The following is a 15,868-nucleotide window of genomic DNA, read 5'->3' as shown; positions in this document are numbered from 1 at the left end:
TCTTTCACTGTGTCAGTTTTCTGCGGTCTCCATATTGGCATGTGGTTAGGATTAGGTTATTGAGGCTATGGCACGTCCTCCAGGAAAACTCCGCTGGAGCCACGCTGTGCTGTTCTTGACCTTACTGCCTAGCAATTACTAAACATAACACAGAGGACTCCATTGATGATGCTTCAAGGTAATCAAAGTGGATCTTTTCATCTTTGCATTCCTGTTCAATTGTCGCTTGTGGTTTTGCGAATTGCTCGAGCACCTGCTGAAATTACCAGTACATTAATCATTATGACTTTATAATTTAGAGCTACAGTGCTTTTTGGCACACGTTACATATGATTTATAAAAACACATCTCAAGGCTTTCTTCACAACACCCAGCACTATTGTGTGTGTAAAATATGAGGAAAGACTGCAGACAGTATGAGAAATTATGGCTTTTAATTGCATTCGCTTTCTGAGGTATTATATTCTAACTTTGTGGATACTCACAGTGTCTCCAGACTCTGTAAGCCTTCAAAGCATCTTGATCCCATGCTCTGTATGTGGTTGTTGTGGAGATGCCTGGGAAAAGTCCATAAAGATTCATGTTTTTGGGGAGCAAAATTGGCCAATTAGTTTGCCTGTTAACACTCAGGAGAGATGCAGAATAGTAAATAAGTATTTCTAGTTCAATTTATTTCTAATGAGGCTATTGATCTACAATTTACACCAGATGTATGCAACAACCAAGGTAATTGACACATACAAAGAAATTAACACCACAAATTGCTCCATAAAGTAAGTTCTGTGCAATAAACTGGAGACAATTTATGACGAAAAGAATATTATTCCATAATGAAACAACCATCTCCAGGTGCTTCGCACAATATTTCTGACTGAGGAGTCAAAAGAATAATCGGATCAGTTCTGCAAGAGCCAAGAATCTCTTGCCGAGTGCTTAAAACAAAAAAGACCTGGAATTAACTAGAACAGTGTTTTCATGGAAACGGTAAGTAATGCATTCAACCACAATGGCATCTATGAACATTCACTGCACAAGAGTCCACTACAGAAATAAACATGTTGAAACTTGTTTAAAGTTTTCTGCAAAATATTTAGACATATCAAATACTGGCAAAATACAGTCTGATCAAATGAAACCAAAGCTGATCTGCTGGGATGTTATTGCACACACCCTGTTTGAAGCAGAAGAAACACCGCAGACCACCCCAAAAACATCATACCGACAATATTTGTAAGTGGGAACATCATGGTGTGGGGTTGTTTTTTCAGCAAATGCTAGTGGCAGACTTTACTTAATTAAGAGAAGACTAAAATGAACTGGGATATTCTTGATGAGAATATGAATATGAAACAGGGGTAGATTTTTCAGTAAAATTATTCCAAACAGTCAGGGAAACCCTCAACTTGTTTCATAGGTAGAAAATAAAGCTATTTTAAAGCCCCAGTAAGTTGAATTCATTTAAATTTAAAGAACTGAAGATTAGAGTAAATGGAAAAGACTTCTAGAATCCAGAACACATTTTATGTGGAATGATGGGTCAAAATTACATCTGCAGTATTTTCTCCATTTCCTCAAGTCACATTCATCTTTTTTTTTTTTTTAAGTCTTTTTTCCCAAGTGGCAACTCAATTTTAGTATGTTTTCAGTACTTGTTTCCTGTTCCATTCCACTTCATCGCACATAATTTTATTTATGGACTTGTGTGGATTAATGGGGTTGTTACAGAAATCTGGTGTAGATTTCATATAAAGATGGCCTCTGAATATGCATTCACTGAAACAGCCATCGACATGTTTATCATTTCTGCTGTAAAAAAGGCACAAATCAAGATGTCACTTACAGCACCACCAGGCCAGAGAGGTTGGTAAACGCATAATCAGGTATGTGGGTGATCTGGTTAAGGGCCAGTGTCATTGCCTGCAAAGAGGACAGGGAGTCCAAGGCCGTCACGGGTATTTCTGTTAGGGAGTTGTCGTCCAACCACAGGTGTCTCAAAGAGCGAACACCTTTGAAGGCCTCAGGTGGAACCTTGCTCAGGAGGTTGGCATCAAGACGCCTGTGGGACCAAAAGCACAATAATTACTTAAGTTGCGTGTTTTTGTTTGAATACCTTTTTGTATTTGTGGTTATGCGTCATGACGTTAGATACTTTGGATTATGGGAACAGTATTATAAGGATTACAGCTCCTTTATTTCCTCTCTTTCATCTTTGCTGCAGCCTCTTTAGAGTGCCTCATTATGATTTATTCCCCTGCTAAATAAGCTATGTCGACCTTCACCAGTACAGACACGAATCAAATGCAAGATGAGAAAAACACAAACATGTAGGAATGACTACACTGAGCCTGTTTTCCCTGTCCTCGAGTTATTTATGTTGCATAAAGATTTCTTCGATCCATGTCTGGAAAAAGGGAAAGGCCATTAAAGGCGTCCTCAGCCGTTCTTCCTGTCGGCATTCTTTCCATCAGAATCTTGGTTACTATCGGGACTGACGGTGCTCCATCAAACACCACAAACACTTTTTCTTTCATCTGCAGAAGTTATGACCGTGAGCACTTTCATGTCTTGAACCATAGAAAACCTAAAATATGTTTGTCCTCTTTATCCTTTAATATCCTATACCCAGAGGCAAAGAGTCTGGATACACACATCCCGGGTAAATACGCACATGGATACACACTGTCGATAGTGATGAATGATCCCCTCAAGGCAGGGTTGACAAGCTGAGACCACTTCCTTTTACTATTCTTTTTTTTCTCTGGCCCTTCACATTCATTCATTAATCTCTCTTTGCTCCCTCTGGCCCCTCTCCATTCATTTTCAACATCAACGCTGATCCACTCCCAGCTTTTGTGAACTTTTGAGTCTCTCTCCTTAGCTCTTTTCCATCTTTCAAACATCTTTGCTTATCAGTCTTTCACTGAGCGCCTTTGATTCCCTTGGTCCTCATCCTCATCACCCCTCCGAGGTTACACCAAAGAGAAAGCGTCATCAAAGTGAAATGTGAACTTGAACTCTGGACTTTTCTCTGCAGAAAGATTTTCCATCGAGGGGAGCAACTGTACACACTGGCAGATGCTTAAATCGAAAGACCCATGGAACATACATGTATGTGTACACACACAGCTTCATGGCATTGGGTTATGTTCTAAGTGTTGTTAAAAAATGTTTGCCCTCTTACTTCTGTTTTTATTTGTAGCACCTAAGTGCTTCAGATCATCACATCCTGAGAATATAGTAAATCCTTTCCAAACTAACCAGGCCTTCTAAGAAAAATTATCATATAAAACTATTTAGTATTTGTACCACACTTGGCAAATATTGGCAAACATTTGCAATAACTAGCAATCAGTTTTTCTGAAGTTATTTTAGAATGTCTTCCCAATTCTTTTTGTAGGATTGTTTGAGTTCAGCTACCACTGGGTGTTTCAGAACATGGACGACCTGTTTAAGTCTGTGCCACATTACAATAGATTTAAATCCTAATTTTGACAAGGTCTCTTTATCCATCCATTGTCTATATTATAACAGGTATAGTACATATACTCAATACCTGGTTATCCTCAAAAGGACCATAGGGAAGCAGGTGCATATCTCCAGCAGTCATCAGGTAAAAGGCACCCTGTATAGTCCGTCAAAGGGAATCACAGAGATAGACCTTATAAACAACAGCAAACACTCTCCTCTAAGGGCAATTTAGACTGATAACCATGAAACATGTTTCTTGAATCTTGGTGTCAGTTTGAGTGTTTTTTTTTTTCTCAGAAGTCTGAGAAAAAAAACCTAACTCCATGCAGCCAGATGCCAGGCCAGGATTCAAACCCAGGGCCTCGAAAACCTTCAATTAGTCATAAGCCACTGCCTGATTTTATCCTTCAGAGTTTTGGGGTAAAAACAGAATTAGAATATGATTTATGTCTTGAAGAAGCAAAGCAGTTCAAGATCATCACTGTGTCACCACCATATTTCACTTTAGGTTTTATTCTAAAATGATGCTAAACAATGTAATGGGATGCGCTTTCCAAAACTCTTGTGGATCATCAGGATGTTCTTTTTTGTTGATGTTTCTTTGTTTATGTTTGGCAAATATAAGATTTCCAATGCCACAGAAAATGTTTTGTAATACTTTCCAGTCTGATAGATGTCAGCGACTTTGTCATGTGTTCATAAATTTCTGTAGATAAGACAATGATGTGTTGCTTTTGGAAACCTTTAGCTTACTCCATGTTGTCATAAAGCATTGGTTCTTAACCGTTTTTGAGGTACCGAACCCACCAGTTTCATATGCGCATTCACTGAACCCTTCTGTCGTGATAAATAAAATATGATTTCCCCCCCCCCAAATTGAAGACATAGGGGTGACCCAACTAGAGTCTAGTTGGGTCACTGCAAGATCACTAACTCTTCCTAAAAGGTAGAGTCAATGAAAACAGTTCTTCAAAATATAGTCAGTGTTTTCAGCAAAGTTGAGCTGACTGTCCAGGAACAACCCAAGGTATTTAAAATTTTCCACAGTTTCAACAGGCTGACCATCGAGAGAAATTGGAACCACTTTAAAGTCTTGTTTAGACTTTGTGGTATGTATTCTGACTTAGTAATGTAATTATATTAGTTGTGTTACCACCCCCACGCCACTAGAGGCAGTAGCAAGCCCGAAAAGATGCGACTAAGGAGCAGATTTAGAAGTACATCGAAAGCTACATAATTTGGTAAAAACGGTGAGCTTTGCTGAAGTAATTAAAGACAAAAGTTCAAATCCATGCTGAGAGTGGAACTCCTTCAATCAGTGCTCCTCCGCAGTGGCGCAAAAAGTGGTATGCAACGCATAGGGGCGCAGCACCAGAGGGAGCGCCAAAACTCCGTCTGGAGGGGGCGGCGCGCCGATGATGTTTTCCCATACACTTCAGCGCGACTCGAGAGGGGGGGTGGGGAGTTAGCGTCGCTCCTTCACCCTGACGTTCCTTACCTCAAGGAGGGGGGGGGGGGCGCGCCGATCTATGTTTTCGCATCCACCTGAATAATGTGTAGTTGTGCCATTGCTCCTCCGCAGCACCGATTGGCTAAGCAATGTAACGTGATCCTCTGCATTAAGTGATGCCAAAGCGGGGCGCGTCATCACGACTTTACACAAGTGCGTCTTTACCTCCACGGCAGAGGCTCCGCCGAACCCCTGAGACCGACTCACTGAACCCCTGGGGTTCGATCGAACCCAGGTTAAGAACCACTGTCATAAAGGTTACATTTAAATTACTTATTGAAATCAGAAATCTGGCAGTAATCAAACTGTTAGAGCTGAGCTGTGATGAGTGAAATGTAATAAAAAAATATGGTTAATCAAATTTAATTTATAATTGAAGAAGGGGGACAACTGCTTTATTGCTCTTAAAAATAATATAATTGATTAAAAAAATGCCTTTTGTACAGTCCTAAACATCATCCACGTACCTACTCTTTAGAAGGGAACTTGTTTGTCCCTGAACAAAATCAAAGGGTGAAAACTATTGAAGACTTTTCAAATTCCTATCCATTTCTATGGAGCAAAATACTAAACAATCCTTTTGGTAGAGTGTTCAGGTCTTTACAGGGTCAAGACAAATAGAGAACGTTCCACTGAACCCAATAAAGCAGACTATTTCCTGCCCATCACATCAAAGTCTGTCCGACATCTATAGGAATGAGGAGCAGGCAGAAAAAGAAAAGGATCTCTTAAAATACCCCAGAGATCTGGGAACCTGCTTGAGTTTGTTCAATTCTCCAGATGGCTAAGCTTTTATGCAATGAGGGAGTTGGAGGACCACATTTTTAAAGTCAGTGTTTTGAGTCAAATCTCTAAAAAACAGGCTTGGGCTGATTTACAACCATTTGTGAAGCTCATCAGTGGTGATTACGCTTCTTAACCAGTGGGTTGAGGCCCAAAACACATGTGTCAGCTTGTGACAGGCACCAAACTCAACAACAACACTGCATCCTGTTTCAAATGGTGAGAGAAAAACTTTGAATCAGTTCCTGCACTTAGAGGGATTTTTGCTGAGATTAAGCGATGGTTTACTTAGGATATACCCTTCTTTATATGTTTATGCCAATGTAAGATCCATGTGCTGACTCATTTGCCATCTCCATCTTTTTACCCGATTTGCCTTATGCCAATGAGAGGCGCCAACAAGATTCATTCTCAAAAGCCTTTCCAGTAATCTTACTCTTCAGAGCTTATTATTACTATAATGACAAGGTGCGTCTCTGTTCATTGGCTTTGTGTGTATATTTGAGTGCATTTTTTTCATTACACGATGCGATTTCTATCTCAAAGGTAAAAAGACCTCCCACACGCAGAACCTGAAGACAACCAGGTATCGATGAGATAGCTAATTGTTTGATCAGACGTACAGGTCAAAGACGGGTAGACCATCTCCTTATATGTGCTGTACAGTGTAGACGATATTCATGTTTAATAAAAGAGTGCAACTCTATCATTAACTCTCAGAAATGTTTAACAGAATGTTTTGTTGTTGTTTTATAATTAATCTGACAAGCTTTTTAGAAGCAACATACTTTCAACTGAAATGCTTAATGTATATTTTATCAACATTTGTATGAACTGTAATTTGAATTTTGTCATTTGTCATATATTTGAGTGATTTCTACTGTACGATGTGCGTTTTTAATGATGGACTCCAGGAAGAGGTCTATTTATTGCTTATTTATCCTAAGCAATAAATAGGTGCATGTGTGCGTGTGTGTGTGTGCGTGTGTGTGTGTGCGTGCGTGTGTGTGGCCTTGTATTTGTTATAGTGTAAGGACCAGTTTTCCAACAAATGTTATGTTGTGAGCTCATATGAGGTTGATTTTGACTTGGTAGTTAGGTTTAGGACTATTTTTCTATTTATTTATTTATCTTTGGATATTTTTAACCTTTCCATACAGAAGTTTAAAAAAAACAGTAAGGTATTAACTGAGTTTAGGTTAGGTGTAGGCGTAGGCATGAACTGGTAATGGTAAGTTTAGGGAAAGGGTCAGGGTTAAGCTGTAGAAATTAATGAAAAATGAATGGAAGTCAATGCAAAGTCCAATGTGCGTGTGTGTGAGAGAGTGCAGGATTTCTGGCTATTTAGGGAACACAGGCCTGCTTCACAGCAAACAGAAAAACTTTGTAGGTGGTAGAGGAGTTCATGTCTTTCATGCCTGGCCCCTCCTACATTACAACTCAAGCAATTTGTGCGTCTGTCTGATGAAAGAGAGAATGTTTGCAGAGAATTATTAATTCGGAAAGCAGAGAAGCCGGGTATGTATTTTGGGGCAAAGTTGAGAGGAACAGGCGGGGGTGAGGAATTGCAGGAGTGGAGGTCCAAATGCGCTCGTCTAAACATGCACGCTGACATTTATACGCTGACCCCACAGATTAGACAATTAAACGACCAAACACGCTCATTAGCCGGGGGATAGCTGCGTGGGTGGTGGGGGAAGAATGGAGGAGTATGAGCGGAGGAGGAAGAGAGAGAGAATTGGTGGAAAATGGGGTTGTTTCACAGCTCATTGGAGATGCTCTCGCTGGCCTGCAGTGTCTGCTGTTTCCCTCATGGTTTCCAGATGCTACCATGACACAATCGGAGCCGTGACTCCAAACCGTCAGACTCTCGCATTGAAAGCAGGACCGCTGCAGCCGACACCGGGGTACAGTCTGCAGTTTGTCAGCGGTACACTATACCTGCACTGTGGTTAGAGCTGACAAGTGTGGGTGGCCATGGACGGGGTGTTTTATTCCCTGCTAGAGCAACATAATTAGAATGTGTGTGCAGTGAGAGAGAGAGAGAGAGAGAGAGAGAGAGAGAGAGAGAGAGAAAGAGAGAGAGAGAGAGACTCACAAGGACAGGAGGCTGGGGAGGTCCCATGGAGCATCATCAGGAAGTCTCTCCAGTTGGTTGTTTTGTAGCATCCTAATAAAGGCACAAACAAATGAGTCAGCTTCAGGCATCAGATCAGTGCAGTTAATTTGTCAGCTCACATCAAGCAGAACAAATAATTCCATTGTGACGGAAATCTGACACAGGAGGTAACGGGGATCTGAGTAAGCCTGAAGAGAAGCAGAGGAAAAGGGGAAAAGAACCAGGACCTCCTTGGGTGGCCTGGTGATGTCATCCTCAAAAGAATGGCGCAAAAATGAGGGGGGAAATGGGAAGGAAACAATCGTCTTCTCTCTTCCTTCCTTCATTTTTTATTTTCTCTATCACTCAACATCAGTTTCTACAAAGCATATCAATCTCAATGTGTTTCTTAGCGGAACTGATGTGGCCAGCTGCAATGATGCGACTGTTGCTGCCATTATTTTCAAAATGGGAGATAAAAATCCGACCTGAAGAAACTACAAGTGGCTAAATAGCATCTATGTGTCTTGCCACAGTCTCAAAAATGACTTGTTGGTATTAGGTCTGTACTTTGGCTAGGCCATTCTAGCATGTGAATATGCTTTAATTTAAGCAACTCTATTACAGCTCTGGCTAAGATTTAAGAGTCTTTCTGCTGTAAGGTAGCCCCACTTCCCCAGTCTATCCATTTCCCTATTAGCTCTAACATGTTTCACTGATGGAAAAAAAGCATCCCAATAGCATGATGCTGCCGCAACCATTTTCCACATTGTTGATGGTGTGTTTAAGCAGATGGACAGTGTAACAGTTCCACCACAGGTAGCATGGTGCATTAAGACTAAACAGTTATTTGCACCATATAGAGCAAATGAGAAAGTGAATAAAAAATAAGAAAAGTGGGAAAACAACAAATGGAAAAATAAATGGACTGAACAACTTTTCACTATTTTGGTTTCATCTGACCTTAAAGCCTCCTATCATGTATCATCTTCTTGCCTCTCTTTTACAGAAGCCAGATAAATGGGTGCTAGGCTAATCATTTACAGTTTTATCCATCTAAGCTGTGGATCTCTACAGCTCCACCAAAGTTACCACGCACTCCAGTTTTGATGAACTGTGATGTCTTTGTTGTTTTGAAGTTGTGCCATGCTCTTTCCATTTTTGGATTAAGCAATGCTCTTGTAAGATGTTTAAATAACATGATGTTGTTTTTTAACCTAACTCTCCCTTAAACTTCGTCAGAGGTTTATCCCAGGCTTTTCTGTTGTGTCCCATAATGCTGTTTGTTCACAAACTTTCACTAATAAACCTCTAAGACCTTCGCAGAACAGTTGCGTTTACTCAGAGATTAAATGGCATACTCTATTTCTTAATTAGATAACTTCTGATTACACAGGGTTTTATTTAGGGGTTGGAAGTAAAAAGGAACAAAATAAAAATGACTTTTTTTTTTTACAAACAATTTTGAAAACTATCTTCTGTTTTCCATAATATGAAATATTACTGAATTACTGTAATCTGTGATAACATGGAAAAACATTGAAAAGGATCAAGGGAATATGAATAATTTTACAAGGCATTGAAACGCAGCCTTTGAAATGTTGACATTTCCAAAGAGAATCCTGGAAAGGAATCTGTTTGCCCTGAGGCCTAACTTCTGAAGTTAGTTTCATTGTCGTAGTGTGAATGAAAACCTTTAGACAAGTATTTGTTTTTTTTAATTGGTATCGGTTGAATTTATAGCTGCTAGGCTATTTATGTCTTGGAGGGTTTCACAAACCATGATCTTAAAATATACACTGCTTTGCCTTATTTCTTTCCAAATTTCTTCAGATTTCAAACTGCAGTGTAAATAGCTAAGTTTATATTTTGTGGCATAAATCCCCAAAATCTTCTGAGCCAAGACCACAAGCTTGCCACTGCTTGTGGAAACCTCCTTAGAACCTTTAAAAATTCACAGGAAATATGACCATAACTCATTGGATGCCACACGTCCAAAGGTACCATGTGTTTTATTGCTGACTTGTACTTTGTCCATGCATCGGATGAGAGCTGCAGTGTCAGAAAAAAACAGCTTTAAACGGGTTCTGAAGAAATTTTTTGACACTTGGTGCAGTCCTGTCGGGGAGTCTGACTTGGACGGCCAGACTTGTGTATGTGTATGTCCATAAATCCAGTCTTGAAGCTTAAACTTGTTTAGGACTTGAAGGGAGTTATAAGCAGAACATGTCTCTCCCAATCCATAAACTTTAACGGTGTTTAATAATCCATGGCCAGAGAATTTTATTTCAGGCAGGAAGACTGCTTCTCAGAACAATCCAAGATTGTTCAGCACTAGATTAAGTTAAAGCCGTATCAGAACAGGACTAAGACATAAGATGCTTACTTACAGAACTCTGAGGTTGTGAAGACCCTGGAGAGTGTTGCCTGATATATACCTCAGCTGATTCCCGGAGATTCGTCTGGAAGAGAAACATACTTTAAAAAAAAAAAAAAAAACACAGCCATTTTAAAGTAAACATTCAAGCATAGCTACACTAACTAAAAAGTTGTACAAGTCTCAGATGAACAGTTTTGTCGTTTATTTTCCTCTACGATTTTGGATTGGGCTCCTCCAATATGACTTCATCCCATATTTACAACTTTGGGGTTACAGTTGGGGCAGTATGCAAATAACAATATTTGATTCCCTTCTGTGTGGTTGCTATTGGCCGAAAACGCAAACTGAAACCTTAACCAATCCCAGGAGCTCCGATGAGTGAGTAAAAACTGAGTGCGCTGCAAGAAATTATATGTGCGTGGGGACATATGCAGTGTTTGTACGCACAAACACATGTGCAATGTGAATGTGTGTGCCTATTCTCATGTCCTTGAGGAGAAATTGGGCCCGTTCTGAGGGTCCTCAGCACGGCAGAGAAACCACACACATTCACACAAGCAATCCAATCAGTTTGTTTATCAAACACGGCACCTAATGGTCATTTGCGAGTGTGTGTATGAGATGTCCAAATAAATAACATTCAGTCCAACAGATTTAACTCCCAAGGTCACAAGCTGGAAACGCAGTTTAAACACAGATTTGGTTCTTCACAGCCCAAGACCACCCACTTTTATTAAACACACGCACACATACGCTAAAGGTTAGTCATTGGCACCCTCCTCCAAATCAGACCAATTCTCTACAGGTGCAGCTTTATGCTAAGCAGCTTTTTCTCCGGCAAAGCTGCAACATGAATATCAATGTACTGAAATATTAGCATTAAGGGCTGTCTGCTTTTCCAATCATCCATTCAATAATGAAGGAGAACTCAGGAAAAACTTCATCTGACATCTGATGTTGCTGTCAGCATCACAGATGATTATTACTGCGCAGTGTTGAACCGCACAACTTCAATCACAAAAGCCAACTCTCAAACTCAGCTCAGTGTAGGACCGTCATAAAACTTAATTTACTAAACAAACAAAAAAAAAAGATGTACATCAGCATAATAAAATACAAAGTTATAAAGGCGTTACTTAAGGCTACAATTCAACTCACAGTCAATGTCCCTCACAGTGTCTGGATGTCAACGAGAAATATATTGGAGACATGTGGTCTATGGTTCCTGACTTTATGAAATCTAGAAAAGGAAGTTCAGTTTTGTCCGTCCATCTGACTTGTTTACAACAGATGGTTTTACTGTCTCTCGAAGAACGAAAGCTTTCCAACCCTCGGGCTGTGTCAGGTTTTGTTGTTGCATAAGATTGCTATTTGAGGATATTTAAAAAGTCTCATTTCTAAGGAGAAGTGTTGAAAGCTTTATCCAATTGTAAAACAAATCTAAACCAGTATTTGAACTTAGTTTATATTTAATTGTCTTCCAGAATGCCGTCTCCCCAGCTTGTCTATGAACAATTATGTGTATGTTGACGTCAATTGTAACAATCCTTGGGATTTGATTTTAATTGTGACTAGGATAACCTTCAGTGATGTTTGGAAGATGATTAAGAACTTGTCATGATGAACTGCTGCAGGCTGTTGACCATATGACTTTAAGCAAGGATGTAAGACATGAAATATGCCCGGGAATGGAGACTGAGCAGCACTCCTTCTTGCTGCTAATGTTTGTCTTTTTGATATAATCGATAGTTTAAAGTTGCAAGTATAGTTGAAACATGTACAACAGCAAGAGAGAAACTGCTGTGTTGTTTGGCTATTTCCATAGCAACATCTTTGGATTAAGATAGACGTACTATCAGTCCTCCTGACTGACACCAAATATTCAATTGACAAAGTGAAACCTGTTTCCTGACGGTGTGGCAGATAAATCTAAATTATAGACAGGTAAAGAAACACTGCAGACCAAAAGATCACACCGATTTCTGATGCAAGTCCTCTTTCTGATTGGACACTAAGAGATGTTCTGATGAGCTCTGCTTTATCTGCTTCATCTGAAAAAAGATAATATTCTCAAAAAAGAGACAATTTTTTGAGAATAAAAATTGGCTCTTACAGTAAATATGTACATTTTTATACAGTAAATATACGCATATTTGCTGTACATAAAATAAACACACTATCTAGTCAGCTAATTGCTGTTTATTGTTCACAAGTAGAGATCAAAGGTGTGTATATTGGATGAAAAATAAATGATTGCATCAAAGATTACAATTATTATATTACATTTCACGTTTTAGATAATAAGCTTTGTATTTATGTTTTTGTGTGAGCTATGCTCAAAGAACTACACCACAGAGTCCAAATTAACAGTCTGGAATTGCACTTTGGCCTTTTTTTTTCCTTCTTCGCTTTCAGACTTTGTTTGTCAAACAGACAACTTGTGTCAAAAGTGAAGATGAATATTTAAGAAAGGGGGTAAAAAAACGAACAGCATCAACAGAACACCGACAGTTGCCATGGACCAACTCTTTCCATGGTATGAGCGCGTGCATTTTTGTGTGCAAAAGATTGCACGTTCGAGTGAATGTTCTACACTTGGGCTTCGAGTCGTTCCACATCAATCTCATTCTAATGAAAGGCGCCTTGCACTTGTCAAACCAGGGCTCCGACTGTTTTTGCTTTTAATTTGATTTGGGGATTGCTAGAATTGTTCTTGGCCCCTGCTCTGCATAGATTAAATACTCCACCACGGCACAGCTCTGCTAAAATGATTTATATGTAAAATAACAGAGGACAGTGGTGTTGAAATGTATAGGGGAGAGAAAAACAGGAGTGGCGCTGCTTTTCATGAAGGTGAGACCACCCTGCTATCAGCGCTAATCAACGAGGACTTCACTGAAGCGTGCCAACTGCTGATTATCCTATGTATCGCCGCGTCTTATTGCCTCAGAATAATAAACAAACTGACAGATTAAAGAGTTAGAGAGCAAGGATGAAAAACAAGATCATTTTTTCTGGATCCGATCTTGCATAGTGATAGAAGAAAAGCAGAGCGTTGGTGAGTGATAGGAGCTGATGACGAAAGAAGACAGAGAGATTAAACAGGACTTATCTGAGAACGCACCGTTTTTGCACAGCAGTCTCTTCTATTTGGACATGCTCATTTGTGACAGAAGTAAAATTTTGACCACAGCAACCTTACTGGTGTTTGACCCCTCAGCTCACCCTCAAGGTCAACCACTTAACCTGCCGTTAACCTCCAAATTTGTGGGAGTAAAACATACACAGCAGGAGTGTCTGTTCTGTGTGAGAGGCTGTGTGTTTCTCAGAGATAGACTTGCTGACAAATGGTCAAGTTGGCAGCTTTAAAATGAGAACTTCTAATCGACCTTGATAGTCCCAGCTGTGGGCTGCACCTGGAGCATCAACGAAGCCAATATCATAACCTCTCAAACCCCGGCCGCATGATATTCCTGGCTTATCGGCAGACAATCTTATCGTACACAAGAAGAGCAGGGTAGCTCTGGCTTGCTCTCCCGACCTCATTCCTCTTTCATTTTAACTGCGTTGCAGAAAGAGTGACTGCTGAAGCTGTTTGACGAGGCTGGATGAATATTTCTAAGCTCTGTTTGTGGTCAAGACAAGGTTAGATTGATAACTTAGTTTTAGACCAAGAAATGGAGCTGTCATGTTTTATTTGTATCAATTTAAAAATGCAAATTTGCAAAGTTGAATTTGAGAAAAAGAAAAAACAGCTGCTTTGTCAAATTGTTTTTCCTGTATGGCCACTTTAGGCTGCTTGTCACATTGTGTATGTTGGAGTACTGAAAAAAATGCATCTGGAGAAATAAAACAGATCTTGTAGCATATCAGTTTCTGTCACTTCTTTAATTAGTTCGTGCTGCATATGCGTAAGGCATATGTCTGTTGAATGCTCGAGGGACCCCAGTGGTCAGAAAAAATTACTGATTTAATCAGAAAGTAGGTCATGTTTCAGATTCAAGTTCATTTCATGAAGAGTTGAGATCATCTTTACTTTCATAGCATTTCTTTGGATTTAAGGACGGTATCATTGGGCGTTTGTGAAATTTAAGTAGGAGTTGTGTAGGTAATAGTGGTAACTGCATTATACATTATGAGTGAAAGCTGCAACACCCACTCAGTTTTTTTTTTTTTTTTGTCACATCAGCTGGTGGTCAAATTATACATGCTACAAAAATGAATGGGTAGCAAGGTGATGCATGAGAGTTATTTGCCTTTGGCAACATGTCTTCCTATGCCAATAAAAGACAAAGCAGAGAGTGTGGTGAGGGTGTCAAATCGTCCCCTTTCTATTGTAAAATGACCAAATGTAGCTGATTGATGGCTACATACGATGAGACTTGACAAAACCTGGTGATTTTGTGGAGAGCCAAACACAGAAGGAAAAGTGAAATGTGATCTGCGGCTCCACAGTGTGTGGAGACTTTGATAAAGATGATAGGCTGAAACCACTGTCGCCTTCTAAAGTGGATTACAGGAAGAGCTTTTTACGGGGCAACCATCCCCCTTCTGCCTCCTAGTTGCAATTTGATGAGAAGCAGGTAGACCATCTTTGATATTAAAGAAGTCAACAAAAGGGAGGGGGATGTCTTTGAAAGATCAAGTAGACAATTAAGCAGTCGATGTGTCTTAAGTGTGGGCATCTCTGCCCTCTCATTAAACCACCCACCTCTCAGTTTATTCTTTTCATGCGGCGTGTCACTGAGGTCTGAGTGTAAATTAAGAGACGATTCACTGATCAAAGCGTTAAGTGGAATCTTAATAAAAGGTGTTGGATATCAATAAAGTAGAACTAAAAGAAATTGGGGTAATTAGAGGCAATGAAAGACAACAACTACACAAACAGGTTAATATCAGTGTTGATACTACAGTGAATCAAACGCAGGTTTATCCTGGTGAGATTTTCTACTTGTTTTGAATGTTAATTTAATCACTGATTTCTGGGTTAATAGAGATTAAACGTTTGTACCTTCGTGCCGTAGGGGTGAGAACTGAGCGAAAAGATGCTTAATAGCAATATTTTTTCATCAACACTCCAAAGCTCTTCAAATCTGACTTTCTCTCTTTCTTCTCCATTAGATTCAAGTAGGTTGCCAAAAGCGGATTTGTATTGATTGCTTTGCTTGGTTCGTAAAAATGTGGGAAAAGCAAAAAGGAGAAAAGCAATATCAAAGGCAGAGATTTCCAGCTTGTAATAACCTGCAGTGAAATGAACAGAGGGGGCTATAGAATTAATTGGTAGGGAGGGAAACAGGGGGGCAGGCAGTAAGGTGCAGCCCAACATCAAACAGTTTACCACTCTACCAGTCACAACATGCCTGGCCCTCGCCTCTCCTTCTGCTACCATCCTGTGTGATAGTCCCAACATCAAAAGCTGCCTGTTTCAAAACCAGCCCACCTTAGATCATTGGTTTGTTTTGCTAAGCACTATAAGTTGTTTTAATTATAACCTGTTTACAGTTGTCTACTTTAACTCATCTCTCTAAACTGTCTAGACAGAAGTGGATGTGAAAAAAAAAAACAATGTTATATTTCTCCCTGGCTTGTAACACAGTTATTATCACCTTCCTCATCTCGGCACATTTCC

The 15,868-nt window shown here is 39.8% G+C and overlaps 1 protein-coding gene across 6 annotated transcripts in view; it reads right to left on the bottom strand.

The window, feature by feature from the left end:
• Nucleotides 1–15,868, bottom strand: part of lgr6 (leucine-rich repeat containing G protein-coupled receptor 6) — a 98,035-nt gene that overhangs the window by 9,760 nt on the left and 72,407 nt on the right. For all 6 annotated transcript variants that reach the window (XM_081609042.1, XM_081609041.1, XM_081609043.1 and 3 more), the window contains 4 exons: nt 10,250–10,321; nt 7,860–7,931; nt 1,841–2,056; nt 486–557 (listed from right to left, as the gene is read on the bottom strand). In XM_081609042.1, coding sequence (XP_081465168.1) covers nt 486–557; nt 1,841–2,056; nt 7,860–7,931; nt 10,250–10,321 — 432 coding nt within the window. The remainder of the gene's footprint in view (nt 1–485; nt 558–1,840; nt 2,057–7,859; nt 7,932–10,249; nt 10,322–15,868) is intronic.

This window comes from Poecilia reticulata, chromosome 7 (genome assembly GCF_904066995.2).
Source record: "Poecilia reticulata chromosome 7, P_reticulata-male-v2, whole genome shotgun sequence".
Lineage (NCBI taxonomy): Eukaryota > Metazoa > Chordata > Actinopteri > Cyprinodontiformes > Poeciliidae > Poecilia > Poecilia reticulata.
This window is presented reverse-complemented; position numbering and strand designations above follow the sequence as displayed.